Raw genomic sequence first — 19,932 nt, forward strand, 5'->3', positions numbered from 1 at the left:
CTCAAAAAAAAAAAAAAAAAATTCACCTCAGTTCACTTCTCATCAAACTCTCCCACTTTTGGCGTTAGTTGCCATGCTTCCTGATGTGTTTCATGTTAGTTTGCAGCTACATCTTAACTGGCAGTGTTTATTTTACAGCTTACATGTTTGCTTATTTTTTTCCTCTCCTGATGGCCACCTTTCCATGACTAGTTTATTCTGTCATTTCTGTTCCTGAAGCCCAGATTTTGGTCTTCTCGAGATCCAATGTCTCTACCCCTTCCTACTAACACAGACATTAGCTCAGTGTTGGCGAACAAAAACTGTTTTTGAAGACTTCACTCAAGGAGAAGCCTCACCCAAATTTGTTTTCACAGGGTGAGCTTGGCTCCAGCCCCCAACCATACGCCAGGCCTCCCATTAATCTGCAATAGCTGAACTTCCATTTGCCTCCAAGAACCCAGGTCTGATTCCAAAGCCCAGTAAATACGCAACCATCAGTCCCAGCTTACTGCTGGTCCCTCAAGTTATATATGCTGTGTTTTAGTAAGATGACATGATTTTAACATTTTAAATTATTTTATCTGTCCCTGCTATGAGTCTGGAGCTGACAGGAGAATGCTTCTGGGTGGGTTCACAATGCTATCTGGACCAGAAGTCTAAAGGTTAATTCTTTTTTTTTTTTTTGAGTTGGAGTCTCACTCTGTCACCCGGACTGGAGGGCAGTAGCATGCTCTCGGCCACCGTAGCCTTGATCTGCTGGGCTCAGGCTATCCTTCCACCCAGCCTTCCAAGTAGCTGAACTACAGGCACACCATGCCCAGCTAATTTTTTTGATTGACTGTAGAGTTCAGGGCTTGCCAAGTTGCCCAGGCTGGTCTCGAACCAGCGGGCTCAAGCAATCCTCTCACCTCGGCCTCCCAAAGTGCTGGGATTATAGGCGTGAGCCACTGCACCCAGCCAAGATTAATTTCTTTAAGAAACAAAGATTAAGATTAAGATGATAAATTAAGTATTCAAGCTAACATCTCTCCCCCATCTGAAATGATATGGGGCTGTGGGAAATAGAGAAAGGGTTAAAAAGGAAGAAGTGCAGAAAGAAGAGCAAGTTTTTGAAAGCAAGCTTGCTTGCTTATGTCTGGGTCACAATTGAGAAATCACCAAAAAAAACAGTTGTCATGAAACTGAAGGGGTAAGGGTGGGGTGGGGATCATAGGGAGATCACAGGTCAAAAAGGAAGTGAGTGGTTCTGGAAGTGAGGGCACCAGGAGAGGACCCTGGCAGCACCAAGAGGATGACTAGCTAAACACCTCTCAACAGGTGAGGATCAGAACAACCACATCTTTTTATAAAACAGCAGGCAGGGGATGGGGCAGTGATGAGGAAGTGAGGCCAGGGAGGCAAAGCAGAAGTCCATGGCCAGGCTTGGGGGCTCAGCCTGCAATCCCAGCACTACGGGAGGTCAAGGCAAGTGGACTGCCTGAGCCCGTGGCTCCAAGACAAGCCCGGGCAACTTGGTGAGACCTTGACTCTGCAATAAATTTTTTTTAATTAGCCAGGTGTGGTAGCTTGCACCTATAGTTCTGGCTACTTGGAAGGCTGAGGTGGAAAGATGGAAGGATCGCCGAAGCCCAGTGGGTCAACACTGGGGTGGCCATGAGCATGCCACTGCCCTCCAGCCTGGGCGACAGAGTGAGACTCCAACTTAAAAAAAAAAAGTAAGCCGGGCTCGGTGGTTCAGCTGTAATCCCGCGCCTTTGGGAGGCTGAGGTGAGTGGATTGCCTGAGCCCGCGGGTTTGAGACCCGCCTGGGCAGCAAGACCTCATCTCTACAATAAATCAAAAAATCAGCCGGGCGTGGTAGCGCGCACCTGTAATTCCGGCTACTTGGAAGGCTGAGGCAGAAGGATCGCCGGAGCCCAGCAGGTCGAGGCTGCGGTGGCCGGGAGCGGCCTCTGCACTCCAGTCTGGGCGACAGAGTGAGACTCCAACTCAAAAAATAAATAAATAAATAAAAGTAGAAGTCCAAAGGCTGACGATCCCCACAAGGGGCAGGAGTTCTGGAGCACAGAAGTCATGCACCCAGTTGCAGTACTGTGTTGTACATACTGGATTCTCCATATTTTTTCACAACTACTCATATGTCTATCAATAGTGGTGGCTCATTATGTTAGCCATTCTCAAACACAGAGAGGAGCGAAAGGAGGAAGATGGAAGACGGTTCCAAAGGACCGGGTGTCAAAAAGTCAAGTAGGGACTACTTTTCAGACTCCATTTGCAGCCTATGGTGAAATCACTACAGCAGAGTAAGATTAAACAAAATGGAAAGCTCAAATTGTTTCTTCTGCTCTAGTTTTCAACTCCCATCTGTTATAATTTTATTTAATTCTGTTCCTAAAAAGAAACCATCCTGATTCTTCCTATAAGCTTAGCTCTCCCTTCAAAATCCCATCAACACACATGTATACAACCTTCCCTCAGTATCCAAGAGGAACTGCTTCCAGGACCGCTAGCAGATGCCAAAATCTGAGGATGCTCAAGTCCCTTACATAAAATGGTGTTGTACTTGCATATAACCTACACACATCCTCTCATACACTTTACATCATCTCTAGATTACTTATAATACCTAATACCATAAAACTGCTATATAACTAGCTGTTATACTGTAGTGCTTTTAACGTCTGTATTATTTTTGTTTTGCTAGTTTTCCCCCCCACCCCCAAATATTTTCAATCCATGGTTGGCTGACTCCACAGATGGGGAACCTGCAGATACAGAGACCAGGTTCGAAAAGGCACTCTCCTCTCCATTATTACTGGGGTTTTTCCTTGTCTTTCTTTTAGGGATTTCTTTAACAACCACAAGTCTTATTCCCAATTAAAGTAGAGAAGCTATCACTAAAGTAACCAAAACAATAGCTAAGACTGCCTGCTAGGCACTGTTCAAAGAACACAGAAACAAAGGTGAGCATCTTGCAGTTAGTAGGTGGAGAGCTAGTTCTAGTCCTCAACAATATGAAAGTGCAATAGCCTGGTGCGAAGCTAGGAACTAATAAGCATTCGATTCTTATTTACCAATAGCACTAAATGGTCCCTCTTTAAGTCTGAGCAACTTCATAAATTATTATAAGTATCTTCCAGCCAAGGACTTCATAATGCAGATAAAACTTTTCTTGCTAAATAAACATTATTCCTTTAAATTAAGGGGAAAAAAACGACTCTGTTCAATTAACAGAGAAGAAATTCGCATTCACTATAACAAAGTCAAACAATATAGAAGCATAAAGTAAAAATAAAGTTCTCCCCATTCACCAAGAGTACCTTTTTCTAGAGATCACCTCTGTGTTAACAATGCGATGTTTATCCTTCCTTTTTTTTTTTTTTTTTTTTTTTTTTTAGTTAGTCTCATTCCGTAGCCCAGGCTGGAGTGCAGCAGCATGCTCACTGCCACAACGGCCTCCAACTTCTGGGCTCAAGCGACCCTTCCTCCTCAGCCTTCCAAGTAGCTAGAACTACAGGCCTGCACTACCACTCCCGGCTAATTTGTTGATTTATTGTAGAGATGAAGTCTCGTCAAGCTGCCCAGGTTGGTCTCGAACCCCTGGGCTCAGGCTATCCTCTCACCTCAGTCTCCCAAAATGCTAGGATTATAGGTATGAGCCACCATGCCTGGCCTCTTCCATGTTTTTTGGTCAACTCAACATTTGCTAAAGATACAGCTGAATTAAATAAAACAAGAACAGTTTTCAAATCGTCATGGAGTGGTATGCTCACAACCCCCGCAGCCTCGACTTGCTGAGTTTAGGCAATCCTGATCCTTCTGCCTCAGCCGCCCAAGTAGCTGAGACCACAGGAACTCGCCACCACACCTGGCTAAATTTCTTAAGTCTATTATACCAACAAGGTCACGCCAAGTTTCCCGGGCTGGCCTCAAACCTCTGGATTCAGGCAATCCTCTCGCCTCCACCTCCCAAAATGCTGGGATTACAGGCGTGAGACACCACGCCTGGCCCCTTTCACATCTTTATTGCAATCTCCAGCCTCTGCTCCAACAAAATAACAAAACAAAAATAACCCTGCATCTTTTTGATAGAAAAGATGGGGTAAAGTTTACATATATAAAGAAATCAAGCCGGGCTCGGTGGCTCTGCCTGTAATCCCGCACCTTTGGGAGGCTTAGGTGAGTGGATTGCCTGAGCCCGCGGGTTAGAGACCCGCCTGGGCAGCGAGACCTCATCTCTACAATAAATCAAAAAAAATCAGCCAGGCGTGGTAGCGCATGCCTGTAATTCCGGCTACTTGGAAGGCTGAAGCGAAGGATCACCGGAGCCCAGCAGGTCGAGGCTGCAGTGGCCGGGAGCGGCCACTGCACTCCAGTCCTCCAGTCTGGACGACAGAGTGAGACTCCAGCTCAAAAAGAAAAAAGAAAAAAAGAAATCAGTTCCATATTCAACATTTAAGTCATTCAGTCTTTGTGGTCTAGTGGTTAGGAGGAAAAAATTAAAAAGTAATTCAGAGTCCCAAAAAGCAACGTCTATCCACAGTTTAGCAAAAATAAGAGAGAATGGAATTGTAATTCAATCACAGACTCAAGAACAAAAACAAAACTCCAAGAATAGAGATAAAAATCTGAATTTCCTGGAAGTTCCAAGTAACTCTGGGGAAATAGTCAATTTAAAAAATAGTCCTGGCTGGGTGCGGTGGCTCACGCCTATAATCCCAGCACTTCGGGAGGCTGCAGTTGCCTGAGCCCACAGGTTCTAGACCAGCCTGGGCAACTTGGCAAGACCTCATCTCTATAATAACTCAAAACTTAGCAAGGTATGGTGGCGTGTGCCTGTAGTTCCAGCTACTTGGAAGGCTGAGGAAGAAGGATCGCCCGGAAGCCCAGCAGGCCAAGGCTGCGGTGGCCATGAGGGTGCCACTGCACTCCAGCTTGGGTGACAGAGTGAGACTCCAACTCAGAAAAAAAAAAAAACAGTCCTTGTGCCTACTTCGGCATGCCTAATAAAGGAGATAGCCCACCCCATGGAAGTTTCTTTAGAATCTGTGTTTGAATCTGAGATCAAGGTACATTCCCTTGAGAAGATTGCGGGTCCAAGCAGGTTTCTATTGGTCAGGAATGCACTCTCAGCTGTCTGGGGAGCAGGAATGATGAGTTGGACTTGCATGTTTTTGACCACAGTTTGGAACTACCGGTTTTGAGCAATCTATGGCATAAAAGGAATCTGTGTTGTAGTTGCTAGGAGACTGGCCAGAACTGGTCAAAGTGCAAATACAGCTTTTCCATAAACCGCCAGTCCCTCCGATGCTAACAAACAGTTTTAAATTTGTAAATAGGCTGACATCTTGCATCACTTTTATAAAACTGATAGAAAATATCGCCATTTTTGAGAAGAAAATTTCCAGAAATTCAAAAATATGTATATAAGAGCTTTACAAGCATCACATAACAAACCAAATCTCTTACCTTTGGCTGAGCCCTGAATTCCGAAAAGAGATGTCATCATTGGCATGAAAGAAAAGCAAAATTAAAAAAAGAAATTTAGTTTAGAAGATTATTTTTGAGGGTAAAAATTATAAAACATTATGCAAATTTGCAATAAGAATATAAAATATTACCTTTGAAATGAAATAGTAATTTAAAAGCTAAATTAATGTCCACTAACCAGTAGTGTAAGCTGCTAATTATAGAAAACCAGCTTGCGTCTCTAAGACAGAACGAAGATTATCTGAGGACCTGATCATTTCAAGAATCCTAATATTTCTGCTTTATGCATTTTGCTTTTATCTTTGTGTGTATCTTTTAAATACATTTTTCTAAGTCTTTAATTTATATCAACTGATTTCACTTCCAAGTCATCTTCTCTGCTTTGACAAAGCAGCAGCTTCCTCTTATATCTATATAGGCCCTTCTTAGAAACATGAATTCTGTTCTAAGAAAAAAAGGTACTAAGAAAAAAAGGTAAAATGTACTATAAGAAAGGAATTGGCAGTAGCGGAACACTGCCAAGTGGTGGTGGAAGCACAGAGCATCAATAAGGGAACCTGATCTCAAACCAGGCAAAGAGGGGACCAAAGGAAGTCCAAATCTTGCCTGTAAGATGACCACTTATCTACTTAATCTTGAATTTTACCCCATGTCTTTAAAATAAAAATATGTAGGCCAGGCGCAGTGACTCAAGCCTATAATCCCAGCACTTTGGGAGGCCAAGGTTAGGGAGTTGCATGAGCCCATGGGTTCGAGACCGGTCTGGGCAACTTGGCAAGGCCCCGTCACTACAATAAATCAAAAAATTAGCCAGGCGTGGTAGTGTATACCTGTAGTTCCGTGTACTTTGGAAGGCTGAGGCAGAAGGATCGCCGGAGCCCAGTAGGTTAAGCTGGGGTGGCTGTGAGTGCGCCCTGCACTCTAGTCTGGGTGACGGAGTGAGACTCCAACTCAAAAATAAATAATTAATTAATTAAAATATATAGCTCTTTGGGAGGCTGAGGTGAGTGGATTGCCTGAGTCCGCGGGTTCAAGACCCGCCTGGGCAACTTGGAGAGACCTCATCTCTACAATAAATAAAAAAATCAGCCAGGCGTGGTAGTGTGCACCTGTAGTTCCAGCTACCTGGAAGGCTGAAGCAGAAGGATCGCCAGAGCCCAGCAGGTCGAGGCTGCGGTGGCCGGGAGTGGCCACTGCACTCCAGTCTAGGCGACAGAGTGAGACTCCAACTCAAAAATAAATAAATAAATAAATAAATAAAATAAAATATATTTTTTAAAAAGTTTAAATGAAAGGAACAACTAATTTCTTGCCAATAAATTACTATAGGTTGAGTATTCCTAATCCAAAATATTTAGGACCAGGAGTGTTTCTAATCTCAAATTTTGGGGGATTTTAGAATGTGTGCGTTATACTTAACTGGTTGGGTAGCCCAAATCCAAAAATCTGAATTCTGCAATGCTCCAATGAGTATATCCTTTGAGTGCCATGCAGGTGCTCAAAAAGTTTAGGATTTTGGAGCATTCTGAATTCTGAGTTTTCTATTTGGAATGTCCAATACATACTTACTGAATCACTCACTACTTATTCCCTCTAGGCTCACCAGGTACTTCTAACCTCCCTCTCAAACGCTGCTTACTGAGATTTCCTCAGGGTACAGGAAAATAACTCAAAGTGTATGTCCAATATAACTGGGAGATAGTTTCAAACTTAGAGAAAAGTTGTGAGAAAGTACACAGAACTCCCATAGACTCTACCCTCATTTCACCAATTGTTAATACTACTATAGCTGCTTCTATTCCCGCCTTCCCTCTCCCTCTATATGTAGATAAATACATACATAAACATTTATTACTTTTTCATAAATCATTTGAGGGTAAGTTGAAGACATGATCCTTCAGTCCTAAACACTTTAATGTGTATATTTCTAAAAACAATGATAGTCGCTTATGTAATCACAGTACAATATCAAAATCAGACAATTCAGAATAAAGAAAAGTAATTTGGAAACTGGAGTAATATAGGAACAATAGCAATTGGCCTTTCTCAGAAGAACAAAACTCCAACTCCAGTCTGAAACTTGGAAGGAAAGCATACATGGAAATGTATCATTCCAGTTGTCTTGTATCTCATTTCTTTGTCTCATAAGATTTTCTTCTAAAAAGAATGAACATTTATTTACATCACATGACTTCAGACAAGAACACTAAAATGCCACAAAAAGTGCTCTGAGCGCAGACATGCGCAAAAGTCATGCTCAAATGAAATGCTCATTGCATAGGTATATGCAAATATTTCAAAATCCAAAAAAATTCAAAACCCAAATGTCTCCAAGCATTTTGGAAAAGGAATACAACTAGGTTTTGTGACTCCCTAATCTATGTTCCTTTTTTTCTTTTTTCTTTTTTTTTTTTGAAGAGGAGTCTCACTTTGTCACCCAGGCTGGAGTGCAGTGGCACACTCACAGCAGCCTCGACCTGCTGGGCTCAGATGATCCTTCCTCCTCAGCCTTCCAAGTAGCTGGAACCACAAACACATGCCATAATGCCTAGCTTATTTTTTTTTTTTACTTATTGCACAGATGAGGTCTTGCCAAGTTGCCCTGGCTGGTCTCGAACCCCTGGGCCCAAGCAATCCTCTCTCCTTGGCCTTCCCAAGTGCTGGGATTACAGGCATGAGCCACAGTGCCCAGTCAAAATCTAAGTTCTTTCCCTCTCCACTGGTAAAAACAGCCTTGATTTAGGCATCTATGAGTCACACATTAACAACTGCTCCTATTAACAGAAACATTTCCTAATGTATTAATTTCTTCCATTCTAATTATTACCCAGTAAAAGGTTACTACTTGGTGCTTATGCCAGTGTATGTTTATGATTCACTATATTTTTTTAAACTCCAGATTGTCTTTTCTGAGGGAAAAAGAAGATATTCAGTATATTTCAAGTTTAAATAAAATGTTTTTATACCAAAACAAGCTTTTCCTAAGAGACAAATGACAACTATGAAATTCAATAATATATGACACATAATAGAAGAATCCATGGACTAACCTGAATTTACAACATTGTAATAAAAACAATCCAGTAAATTAATTACAGAGCTAAGTTTGCAGCTAAGGATTCTGGTGGCTACAACAGTTAAAGCTCAAATAACCTGCATGGCCATGGGACACTCAAAGATGTAATTACAGCTCTGTACAAAAAAATAAATAAATAAGTAAATTAATTAAACAAAACCTTTTCAAAGGGTAGCTGCAATTTAATACAACCATGCCTCACCTATCCCAAGATCCAAGATCCCTTATTTAGAAACCTCAGGTATCAAAATCACCATGGAGATTCAGGAATCAAAAAAATATATCAGCTTCTGACCAAACAAATAAGATGTTGCAAAGTACAAGCACGAAAGCCGTAATTTCTCAGCTGAATTGAATTATTTTTGTTGTTGTTGCTTAACTTCTTTTTGAAATACTTTCAGACTTACAAGAGCTCCAAAAATAGTACAAAGAATTTCTGTACACCCTTCTCCAAGCTTCCCCAAATGCTAACGTTCCCCAAACGTTTTATATCACCACAGCTACAATGATCAAAACCAGGAAATTAACCATCAACACAGTTTATTAAATAATCTACAGCGAATCTTATTCACATTTTGCCAACTACCCCTACTGATGTCCTCTGGTCCAGGATCTCATATTGCGTATCGCTGTCATGTCCCCTCCAACCTGGGACAGTTTGTCTCTAATGACCTTGACACTTGAAGAGTACTGGCTACTTATTTTATGGAATGTCCTTCAATTTAGGTTTGCCTAATGCTGCTTTGTGACTAAATTCAGGTTGTGTGTTTTGGCAAGCATAACACAGAAGTAATGTTGTGCCCTTCTTAGTACATCCTGCCAAGAGGCATATGGAGTCCATGTCTTATTAACAAGTTCATTCTAATCACGTGGCTAAGGTTGTATCTACTAGTTTCCCCACTGGAACACCACTATTTTTCCCTTTGTAATTAATAAACATCTTGTGGGGAATAGACTTTGAGACTATGTAAATATCCTGTTTCTCGCTGTACCTTCACCCATGAATTTTGGCATCCATTTATCTACCTCCCAAATGGTAACTGTCTAGTTATTGGAGATCTTGACAGCCCAGGTGGATCACCAAGGATAGATGGCCCTTTTCTTTTCTTTTTTGAGTTAGGGACATGCTCTGTCACCCAGGCTAGAGTGCAGAGCACAGAGTTCACCGCAGCCTTGAACTGCTGGGCTCAGTCAATCCTTCCACCTCAGACTCCCAGGCAGCTGGAACTAGAGGCACACACCACCATGCCTGGCTAATTTTTTTTTTTTCTCAGTTGGAGTCTACTCCATTGCCCAGGCTGGAGTGCATTGGCATGCTCACAGCCATCCAAGCATTGACCTGCTGGGCTCAGGCGCTAATTTTTTTAATTTTTGGAGAGACAAGGTCTCATTATGTTGCCTAGGCTGATTTCAAACTCCTAGGTTCAAGAGATCCTTCCTCCTCAGCCTCCTAAAGTGCTGGGAATACGAATGTGAGCCAACATACCTGGCCTTAGATGCTTTTTTTTGAAGAGGGCAGCTTAGGAAACAACAAATGACATCGTTGCGTATTTGGGATAAGAACAGTTATCCATGAATAAGTTATTCTCTTCCTCCTTTTCACTGGCCTGGTTTAGGTTCTTGTGTTCAATTCTCATTTAAATAACACATCACACAATAAAAATAAGTTAAATTATATTCCTAATCTCTAGAATGTCAAAATATGAAGAAGAAATTTACTGATAATTTTATATAAGATGATAATCTTTGAAAATCTTTAAATTAATACTTCTGACCATGACAAAAATAAAATTAACTGGGTTCAAAAATAAACCACCCAGTATCATGTATGTGTAAAAAATAAAACAATGTCATTAAAATAAGTTATAAATCAATTACTACTGTCAACTACCAAAATCAAACACTGAATTCAAATACCATCACCTCTTTTAATTCCAGTTGTGTTTCAGTTGCTGAAATCTTCACAATTAGAAATATTTGGAATCTCTTTAACAAGATCCCACTCCAACCCACTTTCTGACGGATGTATACATCACAAAGAGCTTATTCTAACAGAGCCATACTACGTAATGATATTGTTGCTTTTTTGGACTCAGCTGGCAGTACCAGCATCCAAACAACAATCTCTGTGATGATCTTTATTTTTTTTGGTCACCCCTCCCCCAGTGTGCTTTCCACATAAGGAATAAAGCTGACCCAACTAAATATGTATAAACTGACTAGACTCACAATGGAAGTTTTCTAAATCATTGCTTACTCTAGTCAACTCTCTGTAAGAAATACAAATATTGTCAAAAGTCCCTTTCGTCATTTCCTCAACATCTGGAATACTCTACTCAATTTTGAAGGATGAATTTTAATAGCATAATTGATAAAGCAGAATAGAAGTGAACAATAGCATTCAGGAGATGAAGAGGTTGGAAACCCTATGCGTGAAAGAACAAATCAAAGTGGAAATATGTCCCTGAAGCAGGTGAGATCAAAGGAAGACAAGCTGTCCTCCTTCAGAGCTGAGGGGACTCACAGTGGCAAGGGAACAGACTTGTTCCGGGTCACTTTGAGGGCTGCATTTGGGGAAATCAACTAGGGAAAGTTACTAGAAATGGGATATCTTTTTAATATAAAAATAACTAACACTGCTGCAAGAAACAGTCAGCTTCCCATCAATGAACTATCTAAGGAAAGAAGAGAAAGTATCTGATGGGGAGCTGGGATAAGGAAAGAGAAGTTACACTGGACTACTCATTTAACTCTTTTTTTTTTAATTTTTGAGTTGAAGTCTCACTCTGTCACCCAGGCTAAAGTGTAGTGGCACGCTCACAGCCACTGTAGTCATGACCCGCTGGGTTCAGGTGATCCTTCCGCCTCAGCCTTCCAAGTAGCTTGAACTACACTTCCAGCATGTGCTACAATGCCCGGGTAATTTTTGATTTATTGTACAGATGAGGGCTTGCCAAGTTGCCCAGGCTGGTCTCGAACCCCTGAGTTCAGGCAATCTTCTCACCTCCACCTCCCAAAGTGCTGGGGTTACAGGCATGAGCCACCACACCCGGACTCATTTAACTCTTTTTACTTACAGTAAGGAAATGAGCACTAAACATTCAACAAGTTATATTTCAACATTTCTGTCACTGTCATCTGCAGATCACTGAAGGATCAGAGGAGACCCAAGCCACAGTTTGGGCACCATCTCCCCCATCACAACCTTGTGACTTCCTATATTCCACATACCTGCACTTAGATAATGCCATTCTCGCCAAAAACTCCACTTATTCAAGGTCCACCCATGAGAAAAAAGCTCAGACAAAATTTTATCTCCCTCAAGATTGCTTCCATAAGAACTCTATACAAGAGTGAGTTTCCTTCCACAATTCCTACATGAGTCGAAACCATCTCTACTGCATATGCATTTTTCTCTCATAACATAAATTTTGTCATAGGTGCACCATCACAGTTAGACTATAAGTCTCTGATGGATATAGGGTTCTTCGTTTATCAGAGTGTCCAACACAAGGCTTTTTGCTTATTCAGCAAGTATTTCTTAAGCTGGCATGGATGTGGAGAAAAGAGAACACTCCTATACTGTTGGTAGAAGTGCAAGCTAGTCCAACCTCTATGGAAAGCAGTGTGGCGATTCCTAAAAGAACTCAAAATTGACCTTCCATACAATCCAGCAATCCCTCTCCTGGTAATATACCCAGATGAACACAGATCATTCTACAAATAAGTTACCTGCACACGCATCCAACACTACTGCCCATCAAAATGGACTGGATAAAAATGCATGATGGAACATTATACAGCCATAAAGAACAACAAAAGCATGAACTTTTGCAGCAAACTTAGTGATCTATCACAGAAACAATGAACTGAATACCACATGTTCTGACTTGTAAATGGGACATGAACATTAATCACATTAGCACAAGGGAGGGATCAGCAGTCGCAGGGAGGTTGGGGAGGGGGTAATGTAATAACACAAAAGGTACCTGGTCTCAAGCCAGGGGAAATAAAGACCAGTTGGAGGCTCAAACTTTACCTGCACATGCAGCTTGCAGTTAATCCTCACTTGTACCCCACATCTCTATCCTTGATTGCAAGCTCCCTGAAGGCACAAAACACATTTTGTTCCTCTTTTTCTTCCTGGTACCTAACATCTGGGCACTCAATAGGGCTCATTGGAATTTAACATGAAATGATAGGCTTGTCTAAATTGTTCAGTTGTGGCCGGGCGCGGTGGCTCAGCCTGTAATCCCAGCACTTTGGGAGGCCATGGCGAGAGGATTACCTGAGCCTGGGTTCGAGACCAGCCTGGGCAACTTGGTGAGACCTCATCTCTACGATAAATCACGAAGACTATCCAGATGTGGTGGCGTGCATCTACAGTTCCAGCTACTTAGAAGGTTGGGGCAAAAGGATCACCTGAGCCCAGCAGGTCGAGGCTGCGGTGGCCACGAGCATGCCACTGCACTCCAGCCTGGGCGACAAAGAGTAAGACTCCAACTCAAAAATAAATATATAAATGGTTCAGTTGTTAACTCCTGATTTAAGCTTTTCTCATCTTTTTTTATAGTTTTGCCAGTACCCTGATATTCATCTAAAAAATATTTTAAATACTGCATGTTAATATACCTTTTTATCTGGAGATCAGAATTACATTTATCAACTATTCATAAAATACTTAAGTCAAATGCAAAAATGCTTCCAGAGATGGAGAAAAACAGAAGCCATGCTTTTCTCTCTAGAAGAGGTCAGGTACAAACTTAACACAATACCTGCAATTTAGGGTTATGTACCAGAAGAGCCTGGCTTATCTGTTTTCCTAAAACAAACTTAGAGTTTTGGGAGAATTTGATGTGATAGCCAACTAGAAGCCAACAGTTACTGCGCAAAGAATGAAAAGAAGAGAAATGCCAAGCACAGTTGCCTAGGGCATATACTGTGCGAATATTTCCTGAGAGAATGCAGAAGGTACAAGTTCTTTCCCTCAAGGAGCTATCTGGCAAAGTCAAATATTTAAAGCATTAGAAAATCATGTATTTTCAGTACACATCATGAAAAGGATTCTAGCCGGGCGTGGTGACTCACATCTGTAATGCCTGTACTTTGAGAAGCAGAGGCAGGAGGAATGTCTGAGTTCAGGGGTTCGAGACTAGCCTGGGCAACTCTATGGGACCTCATCTCTATAATAAATAAATAAATAAATAATTAGCTGGGCAGGGCAGCATGCGCCTTTGGCTCCAGCCACTTGGAAGGCTGAGGCAGAAGGATCACCTGAGCCAAGGAGGTCGAGGCTGCGGTGGCTGTAAGCATGCTATGCCACTGCAGTCCAGCCTGTGTGATAGTGAGGCTCCAACTCAAAAAAAAAAAAAAGTCAAGTAAAATGACAAAAGCTTCGTTCTTTGGTGCTTAATGGGGTTACTCCTTGTATCACAGAATATTTACTTATCTAGCATATCACCTACCTGATAATGAATTAAGGTGCTGCTATTTAAGCATATTTGCATATCTATGAGGGAGGACCCCCAAAAAACAGAATTATCTTTTGGATATTCTGGTAGTACAGGCTCCCTCTGTTAGGTAAGTGTTCTAGGAACCCATCAACATCAGTGTACTAGCTAGTGTTGTGAGAGGCTGCGTTCCGCTTCAGTGATTTTTTTCTTGGAGATTCTGTCAACACATTTGCTCATTCATGATGGGTAATTTATGAGCCCATACTGTGCTGAGAGGTCAGCACTTTTTGACCAAAAAAGGCATGACCCCATGCCCTACTCTCCCTATTCACCCAATCTTGCCCTGAAGAACTTCTCTATTTGTTTCCCAGATGAGAAAAGTCTCCAAAAGGAAACGTTTTGCTGATGTAGAAGAGGTAAAACAAAAACGGCAGAAGCACTAAAGGACATCAAAACTGACAAGTTCAAAAACTATTCTGAGCAGTGGAAAGGCATCTTGATAGGTATATTGCATCAAACATAGACTACTTTGAAGGTGACTGATGTTTAAACATGCAAGAATAAATACACAATTTTTAATAAATAAATTCTCATTTTGGGGGTCCTCCCTTCATATTTACTAGCAATTACTTCTAAGGTATAAGACAGAGGCAATAGTTTAAAATTCATGTGAAATAATGCTGTATTATCATAACAAAAAGGTTCAACTGCTAAATTTATATGAATGAAATGAGATCTTTGGTCCATGGATGGGCCTAAGTGAGTTTGTGAATCCCTGCTATGTTTTTGTTGTTTTTCTGGGCAGAAGAGTTCTACCTTTCAGATTATCAAAAGAGTCTAGGGTCTACAACTCAAAAAAGGTTAAGAAACAGTGTTCTAGAGACAATTCACTAGGAGCTATGGGGCTCTGTGTCTTAGGCCAGTGTTTGGTTTAGGAGAGACTGAATACACAAACAGACAGTGGCCAGACCATATATGACAAGAGAATGCTGATACACCATCTCAGCCATCGGCTGTGTGAGTCAGGCCTTGGTCTATGACTCCCAGCTTCCCTATTGTTTGCCCCTGCTTACAAATCAGAAGTGACCAGAGAAAGGCAAATATGTTCCCCACACCGACCACCTAAGACACCTCATTTCTAGTTAGGCTGCTTCCAGCTTCCCCAATCCAACAGCCCAATAGCCTCCAATCAGAAAACTCATGAAGCCTTCCCCTTCTTCCACTGTAAAGGTTCCCCACTCCCCAGCCTGCCTCTGAGTGTCCGCCATACAAAAGTGATGGTGGCTGGCTCCATTGCTAGAGCAAGCTCTGAATCAACAGCCTCTGTCTGTTCTCATTTGTGTGGTCTTAGTTTACTTTCACAGGCTGATTAGCTAACATTTCAGATGAGAAATAAGGTCACTAAGGACCAAATATAAATGAAAGATATCAACAGAATAGTAATATTAACTGTCTTTTTTTTTTTTTTTGAGTCAGAGTCTCACTCTGTCGCCCAGGCTGGAGTGCCGTGGTGCACTCACAGCCACCACAGCCTCGACCTGATGGGCTCCAGCAATCCTTCCGCCTCAGTCTTCCAAGTACCTGGAACTACAGGCACGCGCTACCATGCCTGGCTAACTTCCCTTCTTTCACAGGGGGATCAATGATCCTTTACGTAATCACCCCGCATCCTTTTCTGCCAAAGCAGCCGATTCACAGAGAGGACTTGATGCTTGCCATGTAGCTACATGCCCAAAGCTTGTGGCACTTCTCATGGATTCACTATGAGGAAACAGAAGCAATGTAAGGGGATGTCAGTTAGACATCATGCTTAGTTATGTCCTGCTTGGAGAGGAGAATCTGAGAAAAGAATCGTTGCACAGAATCACAGAAATGGTGAAGAGATAAGAGGAGTTGAGCGCAAGAGTGTAATTAAGGCAGTCTTAGAATTGGTCTTTGAGCTCTTGAAGGCCCAGCCCCACAGAGCTGACTGCCTATTTCACTGGCTGTGTGATATTTGACTCATGCCATGGTCGGATGATCCACAAGATAGGAGGAGCCCATTCCTTGAATTTCTGAGGCTGAGGCGGGTTGGATGGCTGTGTGAGTTGCAGAGAGTAAATGAGGTATGGCTGAGTCTGAGTCAAAACGGGGGATCACCGATCGGGGAGCCTTCTAGCCCTCCATCTGCATGCTCTTCCATAACACTGAGGACTGCTGATACTCCTCTCTCGACATTCTCACTTCCCAGTGGTGCCTTTCACCTGGTTTTCCTCTTCTTTCGGCTATCCTTTTCAGTCTCTTTTGAAGGTACTTTATTATAGTAACATAAATTTGAAAGTTAATATTGGCTGGGCTCAGTGGCTCAGCCTGTCATCCCAGCACTTTGGGAGGCCGAGGTGAGTGGATTGCCTGAGCCCGCAGGTTCGACCCCCCCACCCCGGGCAACTTGGCCAGACCTTATCTCTACAATAAATCAAAAATCAGCTGGGCATGGTGGCTGTAGTTCCGGCTACTTGGAAGGCTGAAGCGGAAGGATCGCCGGGGCCCAGCAGGTCGACGTTGCGGTGGTCATGAGCATGCCACTGCATTCCAGCCTGGGTGACGGAGTGAGACTCCAACTCAAAAAAAAAAAAAAAAAGGGAAGTGGTGGGAACAGCAGGAAGACCACCATGCACTAAGGAACGAACGAGAAGTATACTTAAAACAGACAGACAGTAATGGGTATCAGATGACAGAATCTAAAACCACCTAAAGTAACTTGTTGAAGGTTTACAGGCTTGTCCTTCAGTATACCTTTTTTAAAACTGCTCAGAACACTTGAATTCCAGATATTTTTTTCAGAGCACACAGTCTGTTCTACAGATCTGCCCCTAGAGAAGCTATAGGCTTCACTGTTTCTAGAAATGACTGTCTAGCAACACCAGCAGGAGTGTGTTCCCATCTTTTTTTCAGGTGCTTCCATCCAAACACACCCAACATTACTTCCTTCCAGCCTTACTGCCCCAAATAATGACCCCAAGAAAGCATCATCTTCCCAATAATTTCTAGGGCTCTAATTCTGATAGAAACAAAAAGTGTATGGCAGACAGCATTTGCTTCAAAGTAATAGGAACCAATGAAGAAAAATTTGGTCTTCCAATATTAAAATGAGATCCTAACCTGAGACTCTTTTTTCCCATGGTGATTCAAAATAAAATAATATGAATGACTTTTTCCTTGTCCTTTTCCTTTAACTTTTTGCCAAATTTATTTAATTTTTCAGAAAGTTTTCACCAACAGATGAGGCACAAGCAGAGTACAAATGGGTGTTCCGGAACAGTGTTATGATTTCCCCCTCAGCAGTTGATACGCTGAGTGCTGCTGCAGGAAGAGACGTGCCAGGTAAAGAGAGATCACCTGATCATCACATACAGCTGTATGGTTTGTGTCCCTCACAGAGGCACCTGGCCCTGACGGGGCATGGGGGCCAAAGAGCAAACCCTGCTCCAACAGCCAAGCAGGAAAGGGTCATGGAAAAGGAGGGGCACAGAGAAAAAGGCACCATTTGCTTTTCATAAGGCTGTGGCAGCTCAGACATGGTACCTTTTTCTAACTGGTCTAGCAAGAGGAGTCACCTTCCTCAAATGTGCAAAAAGCACCGTTTGCTAGTAAGAGCCCTGGAGAGAGCACTGGCTTCCACTCACGGCTTGCCAGAACATGTTTCTCCTGGATAGTCAACAGGCATGTAATTTAAGTGTGAAATTCCAGCCATGAAAATAGCTGGTGCTAGCTCTCCTGCCATAGACAACAAGAAAACTGAACAAAAGATATCAAACAAATGTGTTCAAACAATGGATAATAGGCAGTGCCGGATCATGATCTCTGAAAGAACGAGAGTGGGCCCTGCAACTGCCGGGGTCTCTGCCTAGAGATAATTTCCAAACCATGGGACGTGACGGGGAACCCAAGCCAAGTCTGGTGGCCTGAACTGAGTTGTTAGAGACTGGAGACTTGCGAAGCTGAGGCAGCTGGAATTTGTTGGTCAGGGAGAAGGAAGCAATGCAAAGGAAGAATTCCAGGAATCTGCACGGGGTCCCTTCGGTCTCCAGCTGAGTAAACCGTACACACGGGAGGTGAGACTCCAAGCAGCCAGAAAGATTCCCAGGAAAGAACTAGAAAAGTAAATGTGTGCTGAACAAGTCCCAGAGCTCTCATGGGTTTGGAGACATGTGAGTTACAGCCAGTCACAGTGGAAAGGTCTCCATGAACACTAGGCAGCATTTGGTATAGAGCCCAGAATCACTAATTGCTATAATTGCTAATTTCTAATTGCTTTGTTCTCTGACACATTTAGCATTCTCTTTATTTTATGGTTTTTCTTAGCATATTCCCTCCGGGCTCAGCAACCATTGATCTACTTTCTTTTGTCTTTTCTGGACATTTCACATAAATGGTATTATATAATATGCAGTTTTTGTATCTGGTGTCTCTCACTTAGCACGTTATTGAGGTTCATTCATGTGGAACATGTTATCAGTACTTTGTTCCTTTTATTGCCAATTTATCATTCCTTTTTATAACATTTTGTTTATCCATTTACCAGTTGCTAGGCATTTGGACTGTTTCCAGTTTGAAGCTAGTATGAATAGTGCTGCTATGAACAGTCAAGAATAAGTCTTTGTGTGCACATTTATTTTTATTTATCTGGAATAGATATCTAAGGGTAGAACTATTGGGTCATATGATAGGTACGTTTATTCCACAAAGTATATTTAACTTTTTAAGAGTCAGGGCGGGCACAATGGCTCATGCCTATAATCTCAGCACTTTGGGAGGCCAAGGTGAGAGGATTGTCTGAGCCCACAGGTTCAAGACCAGCCCGGGCAACTTGGTGAGACCTCATCTCTACAATAAATCAAAAAATTAGCCTGGTGTGGTGGCATGTGCCTGTAGTTCCAGGTACTTGGAAGGCTGAGGCAGAAGGATCGCCTGAGCCCGGCAGGTTGAGGCGCAGAGGCCATGAGCATGCCACTGCACTCCAGCCTGGGCGACAGAGTGACTCCCACTCAAAAAAGAAGAAAAGAAAAGAAATAGTCAAACTGCTTTCCAATGTGTATGTACCATTTTACATTCCCACCAGAAAGACATGACAGTTACAGCTGCTCCACACCTTCACCAAAACTTAGTTCAGTGTTGTCTGTCTTTTTTATTTTTTATTTACTTATTTATTTTTCAATTTTTTTTTTAGTCAGAGTCTCACTTCGTCGCCTAGGCTGGAGTGCAGTAGCATGCTCATGGCCACCACAGCCTCAACCTGCTGGGCTCAGGCGATCCTTCCGCCTCAGCCTTCCAAGTAGCCGGAACTACTGGTGTGTGCTACCACGCCCAGATAATTTTTTTATTTACTGTAGAGACAAGATCTTGCCAAGTTGCCAGGGCTGGTCTCGAACCCGTGGGTGCAGGCAATCCTTTCTCCTTGGCCTCCCAAAGTGCTGGGATTCCAGGCCATCTGTCTTTTTTATTACAGACATTCAAGTGGGTGGAAGGGGTGCCTCTCACTGCGGTTTTAATCTTCATTTCTCTAAGGACCAATGACATCGAGAGTCTTCTATTGATGTATTTACATTAAATTTTTCACAATTTAGTTTCCATCCACATTAGACTATAAGGATTAACTAACTCCTATCCAAACCCAGTCTACTTCCTTATCCTCACTCACACTGATTTCTCTATTCTATATCTATTCATTCCTGTTACTTCTTTCACCACTTCTGAGCTCCTTCATAGTCTATGCTGATGTTCATCTTGATTTCCCTTGGGTACCTAAAAGTTAAACTGCTGGGTCATATGGTAAGTATATATTTATAAACTTCACATTTAATACTTATTTTATGGTCCAGATATGCAAAACTGCCCTTTTAAATTCAGGTCAAACTTTTCTGGATCAGGCTCAATATGCATTAATTTATT

The 19,932-nt window shown here is 42.3% G+C and overlaps 1 protein-coding gene across 1 annotated transcript in view; it reads right to left on the minus strand.

Moving 5' to 3' along the window:
* LOC103254121 (kinesin-like protein KIF13B) overlaps nt 1-19,932 on the minus strand; it is a gene marked incomplete at its 3' end in the record, with an annotated part of 123,883 nt that overhangs the window by 44,847 nt on the left and 59,104 nt on the right. The window contains exon 5 of the mRNA XM_008052272.2: nt 5,452-5,464. Within this exon, the coding sequence (XP_008050463.2) occupies nt 5,452-5,464 (13 nt within the window). The remainder of the gene's footprint in view (nt 1-5,451; nt 5,465-19,932) is intronic.

This window comes from Carlito syrichta, unplaced genomic scaffold (genome assembly GCF_000164805.1).
Source record: "Carlito syrichta isolate Samal-C Ts95f unplaced genomic scaffold, Tarsius_syrichta-2.0.1 Scaffold270753, whole genome shotgun sequence".
Lineage (NCBI taxonomy): Eukaryota > Metazoa > Chordata > Mammalia > Primates > Tarsiidae > Carlito > Carlito syrichta.